The sequence below is a fragment of the Salvelinus alpinus genome, chromosome 3 (genome assembly GCF_045679555.1).
Source record: "Salvelinus alpinus chromosome 3, SLU_Salpinus.1, whole genome shotgun sequence".
In the NCBI taxonomy this organism is placed as follows: Eukaryota; Metazoa; Chordata; class Actinopteri; order Salmoniformes; family Salmonidae; genus Salvelinus; species Salvelinus alpinus.
The window spans coordinates 35,798,585-35,819,422 of NC_092088.1; the positions used below are offsets into that span (position 1 = coordinate 35,798,585).

At 42.6% G+C, this 20,838-nt stretch overlaps 1 protein-coding gene across 5 annotated transcripts in view; it reads left to right on the top strand.

Annotated features, from left to right (window-relative positions):
• The first annotated feature begins 2,551 nt into the window (after positions 1-2,551).
• LOC139570607 (serum response factor-like) overlaps positions 2,552-20,838 on the top strand; it is a 64,599-nt gene continuing 46,312 nt past the window's right edge. For 4 of the 5 annotated variants that reach the window (XM_071392610.1, XM_071392607.1, XM_071392611.1 and 1 more), the window contains exon 1: positions 2,552-3,671. In XM_071392610.1, coding sequence (XP_071248711.1) covers positions 2,961-3,671 — 711 coding nt within the window. In that variant the 5' untranslated portion in view covers positions 2,552-2,960. The remainder of the gene's footprint in view (positions 3,672-20,838) is intronic. The other variant, XM_071392609.1, reaches the window with a different exon arrangement.

The window sequence follows — 20,838 nt, forward strand, 5'->3', positions numbered from 1 at the left end:
TTTTACTATTTTCTACATTGTAGAATAATAGTGAAGACATCAAAACTATGAAATAACATATATGGAATCATGTAGTAACCAAAGGAGTGTAAAACAAATCAAAATGTATCTTATATTTGATATTCTTCAAAGTAGTCACCCTTTGCCTTGATGACAGCTATGAACACTCTTGGTATTCTGTAAACCAGCTTCATGAGGTAGTCACCTGGAATGGATTTCAATTAACAGGTGTGCCTTGTTAAACATTAATTTGTGGAATGTATTTCCTTCTTATTGCTTTTGAGCCAATCAGTTGTATTGTGACAAGGTAGGGGTGGTATACAGAAGATAGCCCTATTTGGTAAAAGACCAAGTCCATATTATGGCAAGAACAGCTCAAATAAACAGAGAAATGATAGTCCATCATTACTTTATGACATAAAGGTCAGTCAATCCGGAACATTTCAAGAACTTCTAAAGTTTCTTCAAGTGGAGTCGCAAAACCCATCAAGCGCTATGATGAAACTGGCTCTCACGAGGACCGCCACAGGAAGGGAAGGCCCAGAGTTACTTCTGCTGCACGGGATACATTCATTAGAGTTAACTGCACCTTAGATTGCAGCCCAAATAAATGCTTCACATAGTTCAAGTAACAGACACATCTCAACATCAACTGTTCAGAGGAGACTGCGTGAATCAGGCCTTCATGGTCGAATTGCTGCAAAAGAAACACAACTAAAGGACACCAATAATAAGAAGAGACTTACTTGGGCCAAGAAACACGAGCAATGGACATTAGACTGCTGGAAATCTGTCCTTGGTCTGACGAGTCCAAATTTGAGATTTTTAGTTTCAACCGCCGTGTCTTTGTGAGACGCAGAGTAGGTGATCGGATGATCTCCACATGTGTGGTTCCCACCGTGAAGCATGGAGGAGGTGTGATGGTGTGGGGGTGCTTTGCTGGTGACACTGTCTGTGATTTATTTAGAATTCAAGGCACACTTAACCAGCATGGCTACCAAAGCATTCTGCAGCGATATGCCATTCTATCTGGTTTGCGCTTAATGGGACTATAATTTATTTTTCAACAGGACAATGACCCAACACACCTCCAGGCTGTGTAATGGCTATTTTACCAAGAAGGAGAGTGATGGAGTGCTGCATCAGATGACCTGGCCACCACAATCACACGACCTCAACCTAATTGAGATGGTTTGAGATGAGTTGGACTGCAGAGGGAAGGAAAAGCAGCCAACAAGTGCTCAGCATTGTGGGAACTCCTTCAAGACTCTTGTAAAAGCATTCCTAATGAAGCTAGTTGAGAGAATGCCAAGAGTGTGCAAAGCTGTATCATCTGTATACCACCCCTACCTTGTCACAATACAACTGATTGGCTCAAACGCATTTATAAGGAAAGAAATTCTACAAATTAACTTTTAGCAATGAATTTCCACCTGTTAATTGAAATGTATTCATGTGACTACCACATGTAAGCTGGTTGAGAGAATACCAAGAGTGTGCAAAGCTGCCATCAAGGCAAAGGGTGGCGACTTTGAAGAATCTCAAATATATTTTGATTTGTTTAACACTTTTTTTGGTTACTACATGATTCCATATGTGTTATTTCATAGTTTTGATGTCTTCACTATTATTCTACAATGTAGAAAATAGTAAAAATAAAGAAAAAACCTTGAATGAGTAGGTGTGTCCAAACTTTATTTAAAAAAAATACAGTTAAAAAAATCTTGGGGGGGGGGGGACTGATATGGGAGAGCTAGTTGGACTCATGCTTACAAATACTTTTTCCATTGAGTATTTGCATAGGTATAGAGGGTATTTAGGTGTAATACTGTGATCCTACTGTGCTCCCAATATTCTGTTGCCTGTGATATGTAGGCCTACTGCTTATCATTAATGATGACATTGACCCTTGATTGGCCTGATTTATTCTACAATGATCTACTGGGCTTGTTGTCCATGGCCATCGATTGAAGGTTATTTGTGTAAGGAGGAGTGTTAATGATCTCTAATATGTAAAGTAATAACATTTTATTACTAAGTATTTAACAACATCCAATGTCGCTCATTCTAACAAGATTATGCCAAAATGATTTAGGCTATTACCATCAGATAAAGTATTTATCAAAATTTGGAACATGTAATGTTCAAATTCAATCTGCTTTTGAATTATTTTCTAAATGTGATATTTTAGATAGTACCACCATTTATTTAGCTATAGTAAATTCTAAGACCCACTATCCTGTTCTTAGGCACAACACGTTTATTATTGTCTATAACACGTTTATTATACTATTATTATACCCCTTAATTTACTGTCTTGATACAAATTAAATACTATGCTGCTTTGAGGGCATGCATGTTTTGATATTTCAATATCTCAACGCATGACCACATTGACGTCGTGTACAGCGCAACCATTTTGGTATTTATTCTAATAAACATGCTCTATTGACCAATGGTAGCTCTACTGAGAACCTCATCGGCCAATCCGTAGACGACGCTTTGACTCGCCAAATAAGGAGAGACAACTCCATAAAAGGAAACATTGTATCACTTTATAAGGAGGAAAGTAGTTCTTGGGTTGTAATATTAGTCCACTATCTGATACATTATTTCAAAAGGCATCAGGTTTGTGTGCAAATGCACGGCTAAAATACTGATATCCGATTAAATATTTGCAGCGTTTGTGCATTGAAGGCGGATACCGATGACACTTGAAGCGTTTAAGGTGTGAACTACATGACATGGCGGAGTAATAACTAATGCGCTCTACGCTTTTTCCTTTTTGAGAAATTGCTCGGAGTTTTGGAAATAGAGGAGGTTGAGCCAAGCTGTACCGGGCTGAAGAGTCCTAGGGGCAGCATCACTTTTGAAAGTTTACGTTGGTGGTTTCAAACAGACGCCAATTTCGCAATGTCCTCATTTTCGCTGTTTGTTTACCTTTTTGGTGGTTGGGTTGCATGAGCTGTGCCGTAATTTTACTAACACGCGCTCCAGCAGTCGGCTGGCGATTTCAGAGACCGGGTCCTCTAAATAGAATGTTACCAAGCCAGGCTGGATCAGCACCATCTGGAAACGGATCAGCGTCTGTCAGTGGTAACACAGGTCACGGTTCTGTGGTTATTGGGAGTGGAATTCGCCCCGTGTTGGTCAGAGCAGTGCAGACGACAACTGGGGTCAGCGACAGCACCGGTGCGGTTGGGATGTTGGGGGGCAACGGTCCAGAAGTGGGTCCAAGAGGTGGGGCAAGACCAGTGAGCGGGACGGGACTGACGACTCTACAGACCGCCGGCCATGGAGGCATCGGAAGTCTGAATACGGGAGTTGGGGTTCACGGAGGCAGCCGGTACGACCCAGACAAAAAGTGTGCGCCCATGGGGTGCAGTGGGTCAGACGCTGATTCGGACTCGGGGGATGATGACGACATGATGGGATCAATCAGAGACAACAGAAGAGGTGTAAAGCGGGAGAGACTGGAGATGGAGGCTGCGGTGACAGGGCAGGGGACTGGGGTACCACCGGGGGCTTATGGTTTAGTCCCCGGAGGTGTTGCTGGCGCAAAGCCGGGGAAGAAGACACGTGGACGTGTAAAGATAAAAATGGAATTTATCGACAACAAGTTGAGGCGATACACAACTTTTAGCAAGAGGAAGACAGGCATAATGAAGAAGGTGAGTAATCACAGTGAAAATTCCAGCTGTTGCATCTCTCATCACACGTGACACCCAGGTGTGATGGGACACTCATAGAGGATATTTAGGTGTAATACTGTGATCCTACTGTGCTCCCAACATTCTGTTGCCTATGATATGTAGGCCTACAGCTTATCATTAATGATGACATTGACCCTTGATTGGCCTGATTTATTCTACAATGATCTACTGGGCTTGTTGTCCATGGCCCTTGATTGAAGGTGATTGAAGGTGATTTGTGTAAGGAGGAGTGTTAATGACCTCTAATATGTAAAGTTATAACATTGTATTAGTGTGTCCACTCCAAAGTGTTACTTGGGCATGCATGATTTTGCATAGTCTATATACAGGCTGAAACTAATGCCTGCAAAATCGTGTAAATGATCCTTACAAGCCAGAACATTGAATAAAATTATACGTGAACTTACTCCCGGGTGTCTGTGTGGTTTGTCCTTCGGCTGCTTGACATTTTTGACAAAATATCCACAAGAAAGTAGGCTATTGTTTTACCGACCTTTTTGAAGAGCACCAGGTATAATTAGGTTTATATTGGATATTTGGTTCTCTCAAATAGCTTTTGAACCAAGCGCTCCATGACAATGAATCAGTAGAGGATGGAGAACAATTGATGTGAATTTTAAATGTTTAATTTGGATTTCAATGTTATAAAAAAAAAAGTGAATTGTTCTTCATCCTCCCCTGATTCAGAATATTAAATGTTCATTGTCATGACATGCTTGGTTCCATAGCTATTGACGAGAACTGATTTATCCAATATGAAACTAAATTTACCTCGTTGTGGAACTGAACCATATATCTACAGGCTCTCTAAAAAGTCTAGTAAACAATACTTTCCTGTGGATATTTTATCTCAAATTTCGAGCAGCTGAAGGACAAACCACACGGTAGAGTAAGTTAAAATGCAATATTATTAAACATTCTGGCTTGTAAGGAACATTTACACCACAGGAGGTTGGTGGCACCTTAATTGGGGAGGATGGCTTGTGGTAATGGCTGGAGTGGAATGGTATCAAAGACATGGTTTCCATTCTATTCGCTCCGTTCCAGACACTATTATGAGCCGTCCTCCCCTCAGCAGCCTCTACTGATTTTAAACGATTTTGCAGACATTAGTTTCAAGCTGTGTGTATACTAGGCTTGGGCGGTATCCAGATTGTCATGTCAACCGTGTGCCATCCTGGGATATTCTGTAATACTGGCAATGAACACAAGGGGCACAACAAGTACATATAAAATCCCATAGCACTCTCTGACAAACTGTTAGCAGGGCAGATATCCCAGCTCATAAAGTGACTTATAAATGCTACTGACAGTTTGCTGCACACACAAAACAAATATTAGACCACAAGTCTCTTGATCCAGTTGGGGGGATTCTCTGCTGTTACCAAGAAGAGCTTGATTGCAAGAAGCTAACCACTTAGCTAGCTAGATAACTAATTACTAAGTTAGCAAACCAAATGCACAACTGTAGAGCATTTAGCACATTTTAGACAGTTAATAGTTATAAGATTAGGGATGTCATGACATCAAATGTTCAGGCTGCTGCACAGACCCTATGGACGCTATCCCATAATGACAGTAAAAACATGTTTTTATACATTTTTGCACATTTATTGAAAATGAAATACAGAAATATCTAATTTACATACAGTACCAGTCAAAAGTTTGTACAAACCCACTCATTCAAGGGTTTTTCTTTATTTTGAAGATTTTCTACATTGTAGAATAATAGTGAAGACATCAAAACTATGAAATAACACATATGGAATCATGTAGTAACCAAAAAAGTGTTAAATAAATCAAAATATACTTTAGATTATTAAAAGTCGCCACCCTTTGCCTTGATGACAGCTTTGTCCACTCTCTGGATGACCTCAACCAGCTTCATGAGGAATGCTTTTCCAACAGTCTTGAAGGAGTTCCCACATATGCTGAGCACTTGTTGGCTGCTTTTCCTTCACTCTGCGGTCCAACCCATCCCAACCATCTCAATTGGGTTGAGGTTGGGTGATTGTGGAGGCCAGGTCGTCTGATGCAGCACCAACACTCTCCTTGGTCAAATACACAACCTGGAGGTGTGAGGTCATTGTCCTGTTGGAAAAACAAATGATAGGCCCACTAAGCGCAAACCAGATGGGATGGTGGCAAATTCAATTGTTTGGGCATGATTTTAGAAATAAACACTTGGAAGGTCTCACAGTTGGCAGTGCATGTCAGAGCAGAAACTTTACCATGGGATGATCTCTGAGATATAATTGTGATGAGGCATATATGTGGGGAAGGGTATAAAACATAATTCAGAAATTGAAAAAATACGGAACTACCCAGACTTTGCCTAGAGCTGGAAGTCTGACTAAACTGAGTAACTGGTCAGGGAGGTGACCAATGACCACTCTGACAGAACTACAGAGTTCTTCGCTGAGATGGGAGAACCTGCCAGAAGGACAAGTCTCTACAGAGAATGGCCAGATGAAAGACACTCCTGAGAAAAGGGCACATGACAGCGCGTCTGGAGTTTGCAAAAAGGCACGTGAAAGACTCGGATCATAAGGCGACAGAACAATGACCCCAAGCATACAGCCAAAGCAATGCTGGAATTGCTTCAGAACAAGAATGTGAAAGTCCTCAAGTGGCCTAGCCAAAGCTCAGACTTGAATCCCATTGAACCTCTGTGGAAAGATTTGAAGATTGTTATTCATGCTGCTCCCCATCTAACTTAACATTGCTTGAGAAAATCTGCAAGGAAGAATGGGAGAAGATCTCCAAATCCAGATGTGCAAAGCTGATACAGACATACCCAAGATGACTCAGAGCTTTCATCGCAGCCAAAGGTGCTTCTACAAAGTATTGTCTCAGGGGTGTGAATACATATGTAAATGAGATTTCTTGACCGACAATGCTGCAACATGAAGGCTGCTTGGCCTAAGGTGGAGGAGTCCTACGCTCACATCACAACCATTGGCTGTGCTGCTCATGCATTGAATCTGCTCCTCAGGGACATCATGGCACTGAAAACAATAGATACACTCTACAAGAGAGCCAAGGAAATGGTTAGGTATGTGAAGGGTCATCAAGTTATAGCAGCAATCTACCTCACCAATCAAAGTGAGAAGAATAAGAGCGCCACATTGATGCTGCCCAGCAACACCCATTGGGGTGGTTTTGTCATGTTTGACAGTCTCCTGGAGGGGAAGGAGTCTCCAAGAAATGGCCATATCAGTCTGCCGATATGGACAGCCCCATCAAGAGGATCCTCCTAGATGATGTATTTTGGGAGAGAGTGGTAAGCAGCCTGAAACTCCTGAAACCTATAGCAGTAGCCATTGCACGGATTGAGGGAGGCAATGCCATCCTGTCTGATGTTCAGACTCTGGTTGCAGATGTAAGAGACGAAATCCGTACTTCCCTGCCCACTTCACTGTTGCTCCAAGCAGAAGAAACTGCAGCTCTGAAATACATCAAAAAGCGTGAAGACTTCTGCCTGAAGCCCATACACGCCGCAGCGTACCTGTTGAACCCCAAGTATGCTGGCGAAAGCATCCTGTCTGGTGCAGAGATCAACAAGGCCTATGGTGTCATCACTACTGTGTCTCGCCACCTTGGCCTGGATGCGGTCGAGGTTCTTGACAGTCTGGAGAAGTACACTTCCAAGCAAGGGCTTTGGGATGGAGATGCAATATGGCAGTCGTGCCAACATATCTCATCAGCCACCTGGTGGAAGGGACTTTGTGGATCTGAGGCTCTTTCCCCTGTTGCCTCCATCATCCTCCAAATCCCATCAACATCAGCCGCCTCAGAGCGCAACTGGTCCTTATTTGGGAACACACACACACACACCAAAGCACGCAACAGGCTGACCAATACAAGGGTTGAAAAATTGGTGGCTATCCGGGCAAATTTTAGGCTTTTTGAGCCTGACAACGAGCCATCCACAACAAGGTTGGAAAGTGACAGTGAAGATGAGGCCACAGTCTGATGTTCAAGAGGTGAACAATTTAAGGAGGTCCAGGGAGAAGACATGGAAGCCTGAGAGGAAGACAACCAAAGCTTTAGATTCTAGACTATCATTTTATGTTGAATTTTATGTTGAAAATGTTATTGTGAGATGCGATGGATCATTCAATATTCCCTTTCTTTTGTTGTTCAGTGAAATCATCCCATGTGAAGAGTCTTTTCATTTAATTAAAGTTACATTTCTAACTAAGTTGTTTTATTCTAACTAAGTTGTTTTTATCTATTGGAAGGATTAAATAATTTGCAATTATGTCCACTGATAAGGTAAAAGGTTTATGTTTCTGTCTTCATATGATATGGTAAATATATCCAATGCAAAATTTTTTAAATGGTATTAATATTAATTTGCATATGTTTCCGTTAATTCCCACGGAAAGTTTCCACCTCTGACTATTCCCCAAAATGTGCAACCCTAGTCAAGAGGTATGAATACTTTCTGGAAGCCCCTGTATATTACGCTACTTTCCATGATGTGTGTCTACAGAAGTGGACGTTTTGATCACATCAAATTGGGGGACTGGTTATCCTTTTTACCGCAGATTCGTGATGTTAGTATAAAAGTTTTAGTCAACATAGTGACACAATCAATTGCTTAACATTGATCAATGTATTTGGTTTTGTTGAGTTGATCAAACGTGCTGGAACTTAGAACGCAGCTCTAAAAACAATTCTCAAATGGTACTGGATAATTCTGGGGGAGGTCTCTATAAAAGTTGTTGGCCACACACCAATACGGAGTTGACAGTCAAACTATCACTTAAATAGCAGCCAACTGTTGTCACTGTTAGTATCCTGTGGCGGTTCGTGATTCATTGAAGTTGACTAACAACACTTTTTTTCCCTTTTCCATGATGGCAGCCTCCCGAAATCAACGTCCGCCATTCCAAAATATAGATGGAAGCCTTCTACAATTTGTCAGCTAACCAACCATGTATAGGTTATTCCAAGTTTCAGTGTGGCCTTTGAATAATTTTAGTTTAAACAGCGCTACACTCCAAATGTTTGCCCACTGTACTATTGATTTCTGCGTAATATCGATGGAAGTGATTTAACAAAAGTTTTGGGTTAAACTTTCCATATTGGTGAGCCACTTGATTCAAAATGCAACACTTCAAAATGTAGCTTGCTGTCTTATACAAATTGTCCTCTAACCAGTGATGTACAAAATTCTTTGAAGTACTTTAAATGATGTCTGCGTGTTGTAGTGTTCCCTTGGCTATCCGAAAATAAATAAAAAACAATAAGATTGTGCTGTCTGATTTGCATATTATAAGCAATTTGAAATTATTTATACTTTTTGATACTTAAGTATATTTTTGCAATTACATTTACTTTTGATACTTAAGTAGTATTTTTCTGGGTGACTTTCACTTTTGCTTGAGTCATTTTCTATGAAGGTATCTTTTAATTTTAGTCAAGTACATTTGTGTACTTTTTCCACCACTGCCAAATTCCGTGTGGTTTTTGAGCTGTGTTCGTTTTAACACCCCCCCCCCCCCCCCCCCCGCCGTGCAATTTGATTTCAATGTGATAAGAGTGATTGACAAAAGTGTTGCGCTCCTCTTTCAGTTTTGGTGACCCCGTATGAGAATGCAACATTCTAAAATCTAGCTAACTGTTCGTTTTAAACAAATACAAGCAATATGATTACTATTATTGCACATGTGTAGGTTGTCGTCAACAGGAAGCAGCGACCGCATCAATGTATATTCTTAAGTTAAAAATGAACTTTCAACATTTAATTTCCAATGATATTGTACTTAATCAGGTAAAAACTGCTGAATGAGCTCAAAATCTTGTTGTGATTTTATTTTGATTTACCAGAAATCACCCAAACTGGTTTGCCCTGCCTAATACGATATCGCAAATATTTAGCTGTGAATTCCATACTGTAACTAGATCAGTGTGTGGTGCACAACAGTGAGTGAGTTACTCACAAGGCTCCGGTCTCTCGTCGTTGTGTGCTTGTAAACAAACGTGACTAGGGACTATCTCTAAGCCTCATAATGTGACTGTTGAAATAAAGAACGTTATCTGCTTTATCTCCTAACGTATTGCACAAGTTGACTGCAGGTATTTAATTTAAAAGTAGCTACAAATATTAAAAACTTCAAAACCATCCCGTGGCTATTTCCAAGTACCCCAGTATACCGTCCAAGCCTAGTGTGTGTGGGTGGGTGTGTATATACCAATTAATTGTGTGTGTGTGTTACAGCCTGATTAATCAGACTAGATGTTGCATTGCTTGATGTGTATGGGGCATCATCAAGTCCTGTGAGTCTGTAAAACTCCTGAGCGGCGCAGCGGTCTAAGGCGCTGCATCTCAGTGCAAGAGGCGTCACTGCAGTCCCTGGTTTGAATCCAGACTGCATCACATCCGGCTGTGATTGGGAGTCCCATAGGGTGGCGCACAATTGGCCCAGCATCGTCCGGGTTTGACCGGGGTAGACCGTCATTGTAAATAAGAATTTGTTCTTGCATGACTCGCGTAGTTAAAGGTAAAAAAAAAAACATTGCACCTATAGCAGGGATCATCAACTAGATTTAGCTGCGTGCCATTTAAAAAATGTAATAAAACATTCAAGAGTGGCTGGTTAGGGGGATGGAACATAAATACAAATAATTTGTAGACTGCAAATTGACAGCAAGAAGCCCAAATGGATATCATTCAATCATTTCAAACTTTGCATCCATTTGTATACGATCACATCTCTCTATTATGCATGGAAAATACTTTGGAATAGATTTCAAAAATTATAATCACTTAGAGCTTGTTTTTAGTCTTATGTCCAACAATTAAAAAAATATATTTTTGGAGGGCGCCGCCTCTGCCAGTTGGGGAGCCCTGACCTATAGGCTACACCAACACTGACCAAGAATGTCATCATGAGGTAGACTTCAACTTCCCTGTACAATATCCTTCCCTTGTGTCACTTTGACTTAACCCGTGGAAGGCCCAATTCAACCCAAAATCCCACAGAATTTGCCATAATCTGATGTAATAAGACTCGCAGACATAATGTGTAAAGAACCAAGTGGGACATGCCATCTCTGTCCTGGCACTGAGTGACTGGAAGTCACAACATTCATGTCTGGCTTTGTGTTTTAAAATAGACTAGAGCAACTGACATTTCTATTTATAACCACAACGTCACCTCCACTATACATCTCTGTGTCTGGTAGGCATAGTTGCACTAACACACTTTTAATCTAAATGTAGAAATAGTATATTCTTAGCAAACTATTTTCAACTTGCATTTTTTCACATTTTCAAAGAGCAGTTTGTGCTCAGTATGTTTTAATGCTTCTCATTCAACCTTTTTAAAGTAGCTATTTGTATTTACTATCGATCCCCATTAGCTTAAAATGGTGTGAACCAAAGCAGCAGTTACACTTCCTGGGGTCCAGCAAAATGAAGGCAGTTTATACAATTTTAAAAACATTAAAATACATTCACAGATTTCACAACACACTGTGTGCCCTCAGGCCCCTACTCCACCACTACCACATATCTACAGTACTAAATCTATGTGTATGTATGTTATCGTGTGTGTATGCATGTGTCTGTGCCAATGTTTGTGTTGCTTCACAGTCCCCGCTGTTCCATAAGGTGTTTAAAAAAAAACTGTTTTTAAATCGAATTTTACTGCTGGCATGAGTTACTTGATGTGTAATAGAGTTCCACGTAGTCATGGCTCTCTCTGTAGTACTGTGTGCCTCCCATAGTCTGTTCTGGACTTGGGGACTGTGAAGAGACCTCTTGTGGCTTGTCGTGGGGTATGCTTGCGTGTCCGAGCTGTGTGCCAGTAGTTTAGACAGACAGCTCGGTGCATTCAACATGATAATACCTCTAATAAAAGTAGTGATGAAGTCCACTTTCAGCCAGGAGAGATTGACATGCATACTATTAATATTAGCTCTCTGTGTACATCCAAGGGCCAGCCGTGCTGCCCTGTTCTGAGCCAATTGCAATTTTCCTAAGTCCTTTTTTGTGGCACATGACCACACGACTGAACAGTAGTCAAGGTGCGGCAAAACTGGGACCTGTAGGATCTGCCTTGTTGATAGTGTTGTTAAGGCAGAGCATGGCTTTATTATAGACATACTTCTCTCCATCTTAGCTACTACTGCATCAATACGTTTTGACCATGACAGTTTACAATCTAGGGTTACTCCAAGCAGTTTAGTCAACTTGCTCAATTTCCACATTATTTATTACAAGATTTAGTTGAGGTTTAGGGTTTAGTGAGTGTTTTTGTTCCAAATACAATGCTTTTAGTTTTAGAAAAATTTAGGGCTAACTTATTCCTTGCTACCCACTCTGAAACTAACTGCAGCTCTTTGTTGAGTGTTGCAGTCATTTCATTCGCTGTAGTAGCTGTAGTAGTGTAGTAGTGTTGAGTCATCCATATACATAGACACTCTGGCTTTACTCAGTCAGTGGCATGTTGTTAGTAAAAATTTAAAAACGCAAGGGGCCTAAACAGCTACCCTGGGGAATTACTGATTCTAACTGGATTATATTTGAGAGGCTTCCATTAAAGAGCACCCTCTGTGTTCTGTTAGACAAGTAACTCTTTATCCACATTATAGCAGGGGGTGTAAAGCCATAACACATGTTTTTCCAGCAGCAGACTATGCTCGATAATGTCAAAAGCTGCACTATAGTCGAACAAGACAGCCCACACAATCATTTATCATCAATTTCTCTCAGCCAATCATCTACTGCGCAAGCTTCCGACATACCTCACTTCTTTGTTGTTGAAGAATAGAGACATGAGTTACAAAACACATTCGCAGTGTTGGTTAACTCATGAGGTTCTTCGGGTCTCCACCAAATTGTGTAGATCCGCTTTTAGTTTTGATGTGCCCTACTGCTGGAACAATCTGCAGATCTCTTTGAAATGGGATGTTCTGGTGCTGCTCAAGCAGTTTAGGGTATTAATTGAAGACCTGGTAGCTGAGAGATGTAGAGATGTTATCCATGATTTGTATGTTTGTGTATTTTAACTGTTGCTTGTATTCTGTAAAATTGTAAAATGTAGGGCTCCCTTGTAAAATAGACCTTTGTCTCAATAGGACTCCCTGTTGAAATAAAGGTGTACATTTTTAATTTATTTAAATATTTTACAATTCATATGTCTGAAGCAGATCAATGCTTTGTTGAGACAGCAGTTCTCCAACTGTTATCTTTTGTGAGCGAGAACAGTTGTCTCAACAAAGTGCTGACCTGCTTCAGAGTCCCATGCAGTGCAGACATTCTTTTTAAAGATTGTGTCATCAAAATAATTGCAATGCCACTCTTTGCATTGTTTGATCTTTGTAAAAAGGTTGAGTTCTGACTGATGAGCAAGTCCCTGCCTTGCTTGTGCTTGTTTCCTTTTGGCATCCTCCACTGTTGCTGTGGAAACTGAGGTTTCTGTATATTGTACAGTAGGCAGCAGCATGACTGGTTGTCAAAACCAGAGTGCACAGAACAAAGTATGACAGCATTCAGCAGTTTGTTTCAGATCTCTGAGGGTGCAGGCCAGGGCAGTGTAAAATGGTTGAAATTAATGGATTTCTAGATCTGAAATCTGCCTCTGGTTCAGAAAAGGATCTGCAGGCTCATTCAAAGGCATGTCAAGCCTGCACACCCTCTAGCAAGTCTATTTCTTTACTACTGCTCAAAATGTTCATGCCCCTGAGCTTTAATGTATAGATAGATCTGAATGACTGTTCATCACCACAGTGCTAATTTGTGTGACTGCCTCAATGGAGCCACATGCCCCAAAGCTTTACATGTAAATCAAATACAATTTTATTAGTCACATGCGCCGAATACAACCGGTGTAGACCTTACAGTGAAATGCTTACTTATGAGCCCCTAACCAACAATGCAGTTTAAAAAAATGTAATAAGAAATAAAAGTAACAAGTAATTAAAGAGCAGCAGTAAAATAACAATAGCGAGACTATATACAGGGGGGTACCGGTACAGAGTCAATGTGTGGGGGCACCGGTTAGTTGAGGTAATATGCACATGTAGGTAGAGTTATAAAAGTGGCTATGCATAGATGATAACAACAGAGTAGCAGCAGTGTAAAAGGGGTGGGGGTTGAAATGCAAATAGTTTGGGTAGCCATTTTATTAGATGTTCAGGAGTCTTATGGCTTGGGGGTAGAAGCTGTTTAGAAGCCTCTTGGACCTAGACATGGCGCTCCGGTTCTGCTTGCCGTGCGGTAGCAGAGAGAACAGTCTATGACTAGGGTGGCTGGAGACTTTGACCATTTTTAGGGCCTTCCTCTGACACCCCCTTGTATAGAGGTCCTGGATGGAAGGGAGCTTTGCCACAGTGATGTACTGGGCCGTACGCACTACCCTCTGTAGTGCCTTGTGGTTGGAGGCCGAGTAGTTGCCATACCAGACAGTGACGCAACCTATCAGGATGCTCTCGATGGTGCAGCTGTAGATGATTTTTGAGGATCTGAGGACCCATACCAAATCTTTTTAATCTCCTGAGGGGGAATAAGTTTTGTTGTGCCCTCTTCATGACTGTCTTGGTGTGCTTGGACCATGTTAGTTTGTTGGTGATGTGGACACCAAGGAACTTGAAACTCTCAACCCCGTCGATGAGAATGGGGGTGTGCTCGGTCCTCTTTTTCCTGTAGTCCACAATGATCTTCTTTGTCTTGATCACGTTGAGGGAGAGGTTGTTGTCCTGGCACTACACGGCCAGGTATCTGAGGCTGTCTTGTCGGTGTTCAGGACTACCACTGTTGTGTCATTGGCAAACTTAATGATGGTATTGGAGTCGTGCCTGGCCATGCAGTCATGAGTGAACAGGGAGTACAGGAGGGTACTGAGCATGCACCCCTGAGGGGCCCCTGTGTTGAGGATCAGCTATGCGGATGTGTTGTTACCTACCCTTACCACCTGGGGCAGCCCGTCAGGAGGTCCAAGATCCAGTTGCAGAGGGAGGTGTTGGTCCCAGGGTCCTTAGCGTATTGATGAGCTCTGAGGGCACTATGGTGTTGAACACTGAGCTGTAGTCAATGAACAGAATTCTCACATAGGTGTTGCTTTTGTCCAGGTGTGGAGTGCACTAGTGATTGCATCATCTGTGGATCTGTTTGGGCGGTATGCAAATTGGAGTGGGTCTAGGGTTTCTGGGATAATGGTGTTGATGTGAGACATGACCAGCCTTTCCAAGCACTTCATGGCTACAGACGTGAGTGCTACGGGTCGGTAGTCATTTAGGCAGGTTACCTTAGTGTTCTTGGGCACAGGAACTATGGTGGTCTGCTTAAAACATGTTGGTATTACAGACTTGGACAGGGAGAGGTTGAAAATGTCAGTGAAGACACTTTCCAGTTGGTCAGCACATGCTCACAGTACACATCCAGGTAATCCGTCTGGCCCTGCGGCCTTGTGAATGTTGACCTGTTTAAAGGTCTTACTCACATCGGCTGCAGAGAGCGTGATCACATAGTCTTCCGGAACAGCTGGTGCTCTCATTCATGTTTCAATGTCATTTGCCTCGAAGCGAGCATAGAAGTAGTTTAGCTCGTGTGGTAGGTTTGTGTCACTGGGCAGCTGTCGGCTGTGCTTCCCTTTTGTAGTCTGTTATGGTTTGCAAGCCCTGTCACATCCGACGAGTGTCAGAGCCTGTGTAGTATGATTCGATCTTAGTCCTGTATTGATGCTTTGTCTGTTTGATGGTTCGTCTGAGGGCATAGTGGGATTTCTTATAAGCTTCCGGGGCTTCCCGCTCCTTGAAAGTGGCAGCTCTAGCCTTTAGCTCAGTGCGGTGTTACCTGTAACCCCAACCATAAGCCATGGATATGTACATACGGTCACTGTGGGGATGACGTCATCGATGCACTTATTGATGAAGCTGATGTGTGTACTGATGTGATGTACTCCTCAATGTCATCGGAGGAATCCTGGAACATATTCCAGTCTGTTCTAGCAAAACAGTCCTGTAGCTTAGCATCTGCTTCATCTGACCACTTTTTTATTATTATTTAAGGCCAGAAACAGAGCATACAGTGCCTTCAGAAAGCATTCACAACCCTTGACTTTCTCCACAATTTGTTGTTACAGCCTGAATAAAAAAAGGAATTTCTGTGCCACTGGCCAATAGATAATACCCCATAATGTCAAAGAGGAATTATGTTTTTAGAAATGTCTACAAATGTTTTGAGTCAATAAGAAATGTTTTGAGTCAATTAGTATTCAACCCCTTTGTTATGGCAAGCCTAAATGTTTTTTTTTTATTTTTTTTAATATTTTTATTTATTTAACCTTTTTAGCTTGGCTAGTCAGTTAAGAACAAATTCTTACTTACAATGACGGCCTGCCAAAAGGCCTCCTGTGGGGACGGGGGCCTGGGATTAAAAATAAATACAGTATAAATATAGGACAAAACACACATCACAACAAGAGAGACAAAAAAACACTACATAGCGAGAGACCTAAGATGACAACATAGCAAGGCAGCAACACATGACAAAACAGCATGGTAGCAACACAACATGGTAGCAGCACAAAACATCGTACAAACATTATTGGGCACAGATAACAGCACAAAGGGCAAGAAGGTAGAGACAATAATGCATCACACGAAGCAGACACGACTGTCAGTAAGAGTGTCCATGATTTGAGTCTTTGAATGAAGAGATTGAGATCAAACTGTCAAGTTTGAGTTTGCTGCAGCTCGTTCCAGTCGTTAGCTGCAGCGAACTGAATAGAGGAGCGACCCAGGGATGTGTGCGCTTTGGGGACCTTTAACAGAATGTGACTGGCAGAACGGGTGTTGTATGTGGAGGATGAGGGCTGTATGTGGAGGATGAGGGCTGTAGTAGTTATCTTAGATAGTGGGGAGTGAGGCCTGAGAGGGTTTTATAAATAAGAACCAACCATTGGGTCTTGCGACGGGTATACAGAGATGACCAGTTTATAGAGGAGAATAGAGTACTGTGATGTGTCCTATAAGGAGCATTGGTGGCAAATCTGATGGCCGAATGGTAAAGAACATCTAGTCGCTCGAGAGCACCCTTACCTGCCGATCTATAAATTATGTCTCCGTAATCTAGCATGGGTAGGATGGTAATCTGAATCAGGGTTAGTTTGGCAGCTGGGGTGAAAGAGGAGCAATTAAGATAGAGGAAAGTCTAGATTTAACTTTAGCCTGCAGCATTGATATGTGCTGACAGTGCACCGTCTAGCCATACTCCCAAGTACTTGTATGAGGTGACTACCTCAACCTCTAAACCCTCAGAGGTATTAATAACACCTGTGGGAAGAGGGGCATTCTTCTTACCAAACCACATGACCTTTGTTTTGGAGGTGTTCAGAACAAGGTTAAGGATAGAGAAAGCTTGTTGGACACTAAGAAAGCTTTGTTGTAGAGCATTTAGCACAAAATCCCGGGAGGGGCCAGCTGAGTATAAGACTATCATCTGCAAATAAATAGATGAGAGAGCTTCCTACTGCCGGAGCTATGTTTTTGATGTAAATTGAGAAGAGCGTGGGGCCTAGGATTGAGCCTTGGTGACAGGCAGTGGCTGAGACAGCAGATTTTCGGACTTTTTACACTGCACTCTTTGGGAGAGGTAGTTAGCAAACCAGGTCAAAGACCCCTCAGAGACACCAATACTCCTTAGCCGGCCCACGAGTGGAATGGTCTACCGTATCAAAAGCTTTGGCAAAGTCAATAAAAATGGCAGCACAATATTGCTTAGAATCAAGGGCAATGGTGACATCATAGAGGACCTTTAAGGTTGCAGTGACTCATCCATAACCTGAGAGGAAACCAGATTGCATACCCCAGAGAATACTATAGACATCAAGAAAGCCAGTCAGTTGATTATTGACAAGTTTTTCCAACACTTTTGATAAACAGGGCGAAATAGAATAATAAATAAATAAATAGAATAATAAAGGATGAACCGTGGCTGCCTTCCAAGCAATGGGAACCTCCCCAGAAAGGAGAGATGGGCTTGGCGATGATAGGGATAGCAACCTTAAAGAAGAAATGGTCTAAACCATCTGACCCAGATGTTTTTTGGAGGTCAAGTTTAAGGAGCTCCTTTAGCACCTCGGACTCAGTGACTGCCTGCAGGGAGAAACTTTGTAGCGGGGCAGTGGAAAAAGAGGGAGAGGCATCGGGGAAAGTCGCATTAGAAGGGGTGGGAGATGAGGAAATGTTGGACGGGCAAATAGGAATCCTGACTTAATGAAGTGGTGATTAAAGAGCTCAGCCATGTGCTTCTTGTCAGTAACAACAACATCATCAACATTAAGGGACATGGGCAGCTGTGAAGAGGAGGGTTTATTCTCCAGGTCTTTAACCGTTTTCCAGAACTTCTTGGGGTTAGACCCACAGAGGGAGAACTGCTCCTTAAAGTAACTAACTTTGGCCTTCCGGATAGCCTGAGTGCACTTATTTCTCATTTGCCTGAAGGATAGCCAGTCAGCCTGAGTATGCGTGTGCTGAGCCTTTCGCCAAATGTAATTCTTGAGGTGGAGTAACTCTGCAACATCACGGTTGAATCAGGGGCTGAACCTATTTTTAACATTTTCTTTATGGGGGCGTTAACAATACCACTGAAAATATCAAAAAAGAAGGGCCAAGCGTCTTCGACAGAGGGAATCAAGATGATTCTATACCATTTTCCCTAGGGCAGTTCATGAAGGAAGGCTTGCTCATTAAAGTTTTTTAGCAAGCGTCTATGACAAATCAGGACAGGTTGTTTCACTGAGCACCCATTACGAACACAGGCTGTAAAACAGTGATCACTAAGGCTATTACAGAAAACACCAGACTGATGCCTATCAGGATTATTTGTGAGGATAACATCGAGGAGAGTAGCCTTGCCTGGATGTTTGGGGTCATACCTTGTGGGATTGGTAATAATCTGATAAAGATTTAGGGAGTCCCATTGCTTTAGGACTTGGTCAGGTGGTTTAAGTATGTCACAGTTTAGGTCACGAAGCAGGACAAATTCAGACTTGGTGTAAGGGGCCAGGAGAGAACTTAGGGCAGGTAGGGTACAGGCCGGTGCTGATGGAGGACGATAGCACCCAGCAACAGTCAACAAAGAGCTATTTGAAAGTTGAATTGTTAAAACCAGCAAATCAAATTGTTTGGGGACAGACTTGGTGGAGACAACTGAGCACTGAAGGTGATCCTTGGTAAAGATTGCCACTCCCCCACCTTTTGGAAGATGTGTCTTGCCGGAAATAGGTTATAACCAGAAAGGTTAACCTCAGTATTCAAAACACTCTTTCTTAACCACGTCTCCGTAATGACCAACACATATGGATTGGAGCTGTGAACCCACACTTTCAATTGATCCATTTTAGGTAATACTTTTCTAGTGCTAATGTGCAGAAAACCCAGGCTTTTACGAGAGCAGAAATCAGTGAAGCAGATATCAAAGCACACGTCAGAATTGGGGCTAGCAACAGTAGATGGGCCAGGGTGTACATGCACATTTCCAGATATCATCAATAGTAATACAATCAAGGCACGGCATAGGACAGGAGTAAACATTTGCCACTCAGTGTTAGTCCTGTGGGTGAAAACAGCTTGTTGATATTAGAAGTCGAAGGCAAGCTAACGGGTGGGCCACAAACGGCCAAATAATGGCTCAGTACAACAGTGGTGTGCTGAATTGCATCTCGGAACACACAACTAGTCAACCTTTGTCACAGATGGGCTATTGCAACAGACGACCACACCGGGTTCCACTCCTATCAGCTAAAAACAAAAAAGTGGCGCCAGTGGGCACACGATCACCAACACTCGTCAATTGAGGAGTGTAAAAACATATCAAGTGGGTAAAACGGTATGTAAACATTTATTAAAGTGACCAGTGTACACAGGGCAGCAGTCTCTAAGGTGCAGGGTAGAGTACAGGGTGGTAGATGGCTAGTAACAGTGACTAAGGTTCAGGGCAGGGTACTAGATGTCTTCATGGGTCTGGGTGGAACTGATATACCCAAGACTCGACCTGGCTCGATTGGGTTTGGCTCTGAAATTCTAACTTTGGTCTCGGGTCTATGTAACTACAGCTGATAGACCCGACCACGGCTCCACGGCTCTGCTAATAAGGTGAATTTATTGACGTATAGAAGGCCTAGCCAACATCTATAAAGACTTATTCATTAACCAGAAAAGCAACTTAGCAGATAAACATATTTTTTTGTCACCCGGGTCCATTCTGGTCTAGACCCGGACCCGTTAGACCCGACCAGTACCCTATGTCGAGTTGTCCTCGGGTCCATTCAGGTCTGATTATTCTCTGGTCCGTCCAGGTACCCATTTTTGTTATTTTATTAAAAACAATTGGGGGTCCATTCAGGTCAGTTCTGATTGTCCTCGGGTCTAACTTTTTGGACCCGTGAAGACCCCTGCAGGGTACTGGGCGTAGGCCGGCTAGTGGTGACTATTTAACAGTCTTATGGCCTGGAGATTGAAAAACAGCTTCTGTCTCGGTTCCAGCTTTGATGCACCTGTACTGTCTCCTTCTAGATGGTAGTGGGGTGAACAGGCCATTGCTCGGGTGGCTGAGGTTCTTGACGATCTTCTTGGCCTTCCTGTGACACTGTGTGCTGTAGATGTCCTGGAGGGCAGGCAGTGTGCCCCCGGAGATGTGTTGGGCTGACCCCACCAGCTTCTGGAGAGCCCTGCGGTTCTGGGCGGTGCAATTGCCATACCAGGCGGTGATACAGCCCGACAGGATGCTCTCAATGATGCATCTGTAGAAGTCTGTGAGTGTCTTAGGGGCCAAGCAGAATTTCTTCAGCTTCCTGCCTCCTTATTCAACATGCTGTCTGTGTGAGTGGACCATTTCAGGTCCTCAGTGATGTGCACGCCAAGAAACTTGAAGCTTTTCACCTTCTCCACTGCTGCCCCGTCGATGTGGATGGGGGAGTGCTCTCTCTGCTGTCTCCTGAAGTCCACGATCAGCTCCTTCATTTTATTGACATTGAGAGGTTATTTTCCTGGCACCACTCTGCCAAGGCCCTCCCGTCCTCCCTGTAGGCTGTCTCGTCAGCCAATTTGATGATTGAGTTGGAGAGGTGCGTGGCCACACAGTCATGGGTATCAGAAGTAAAATTAC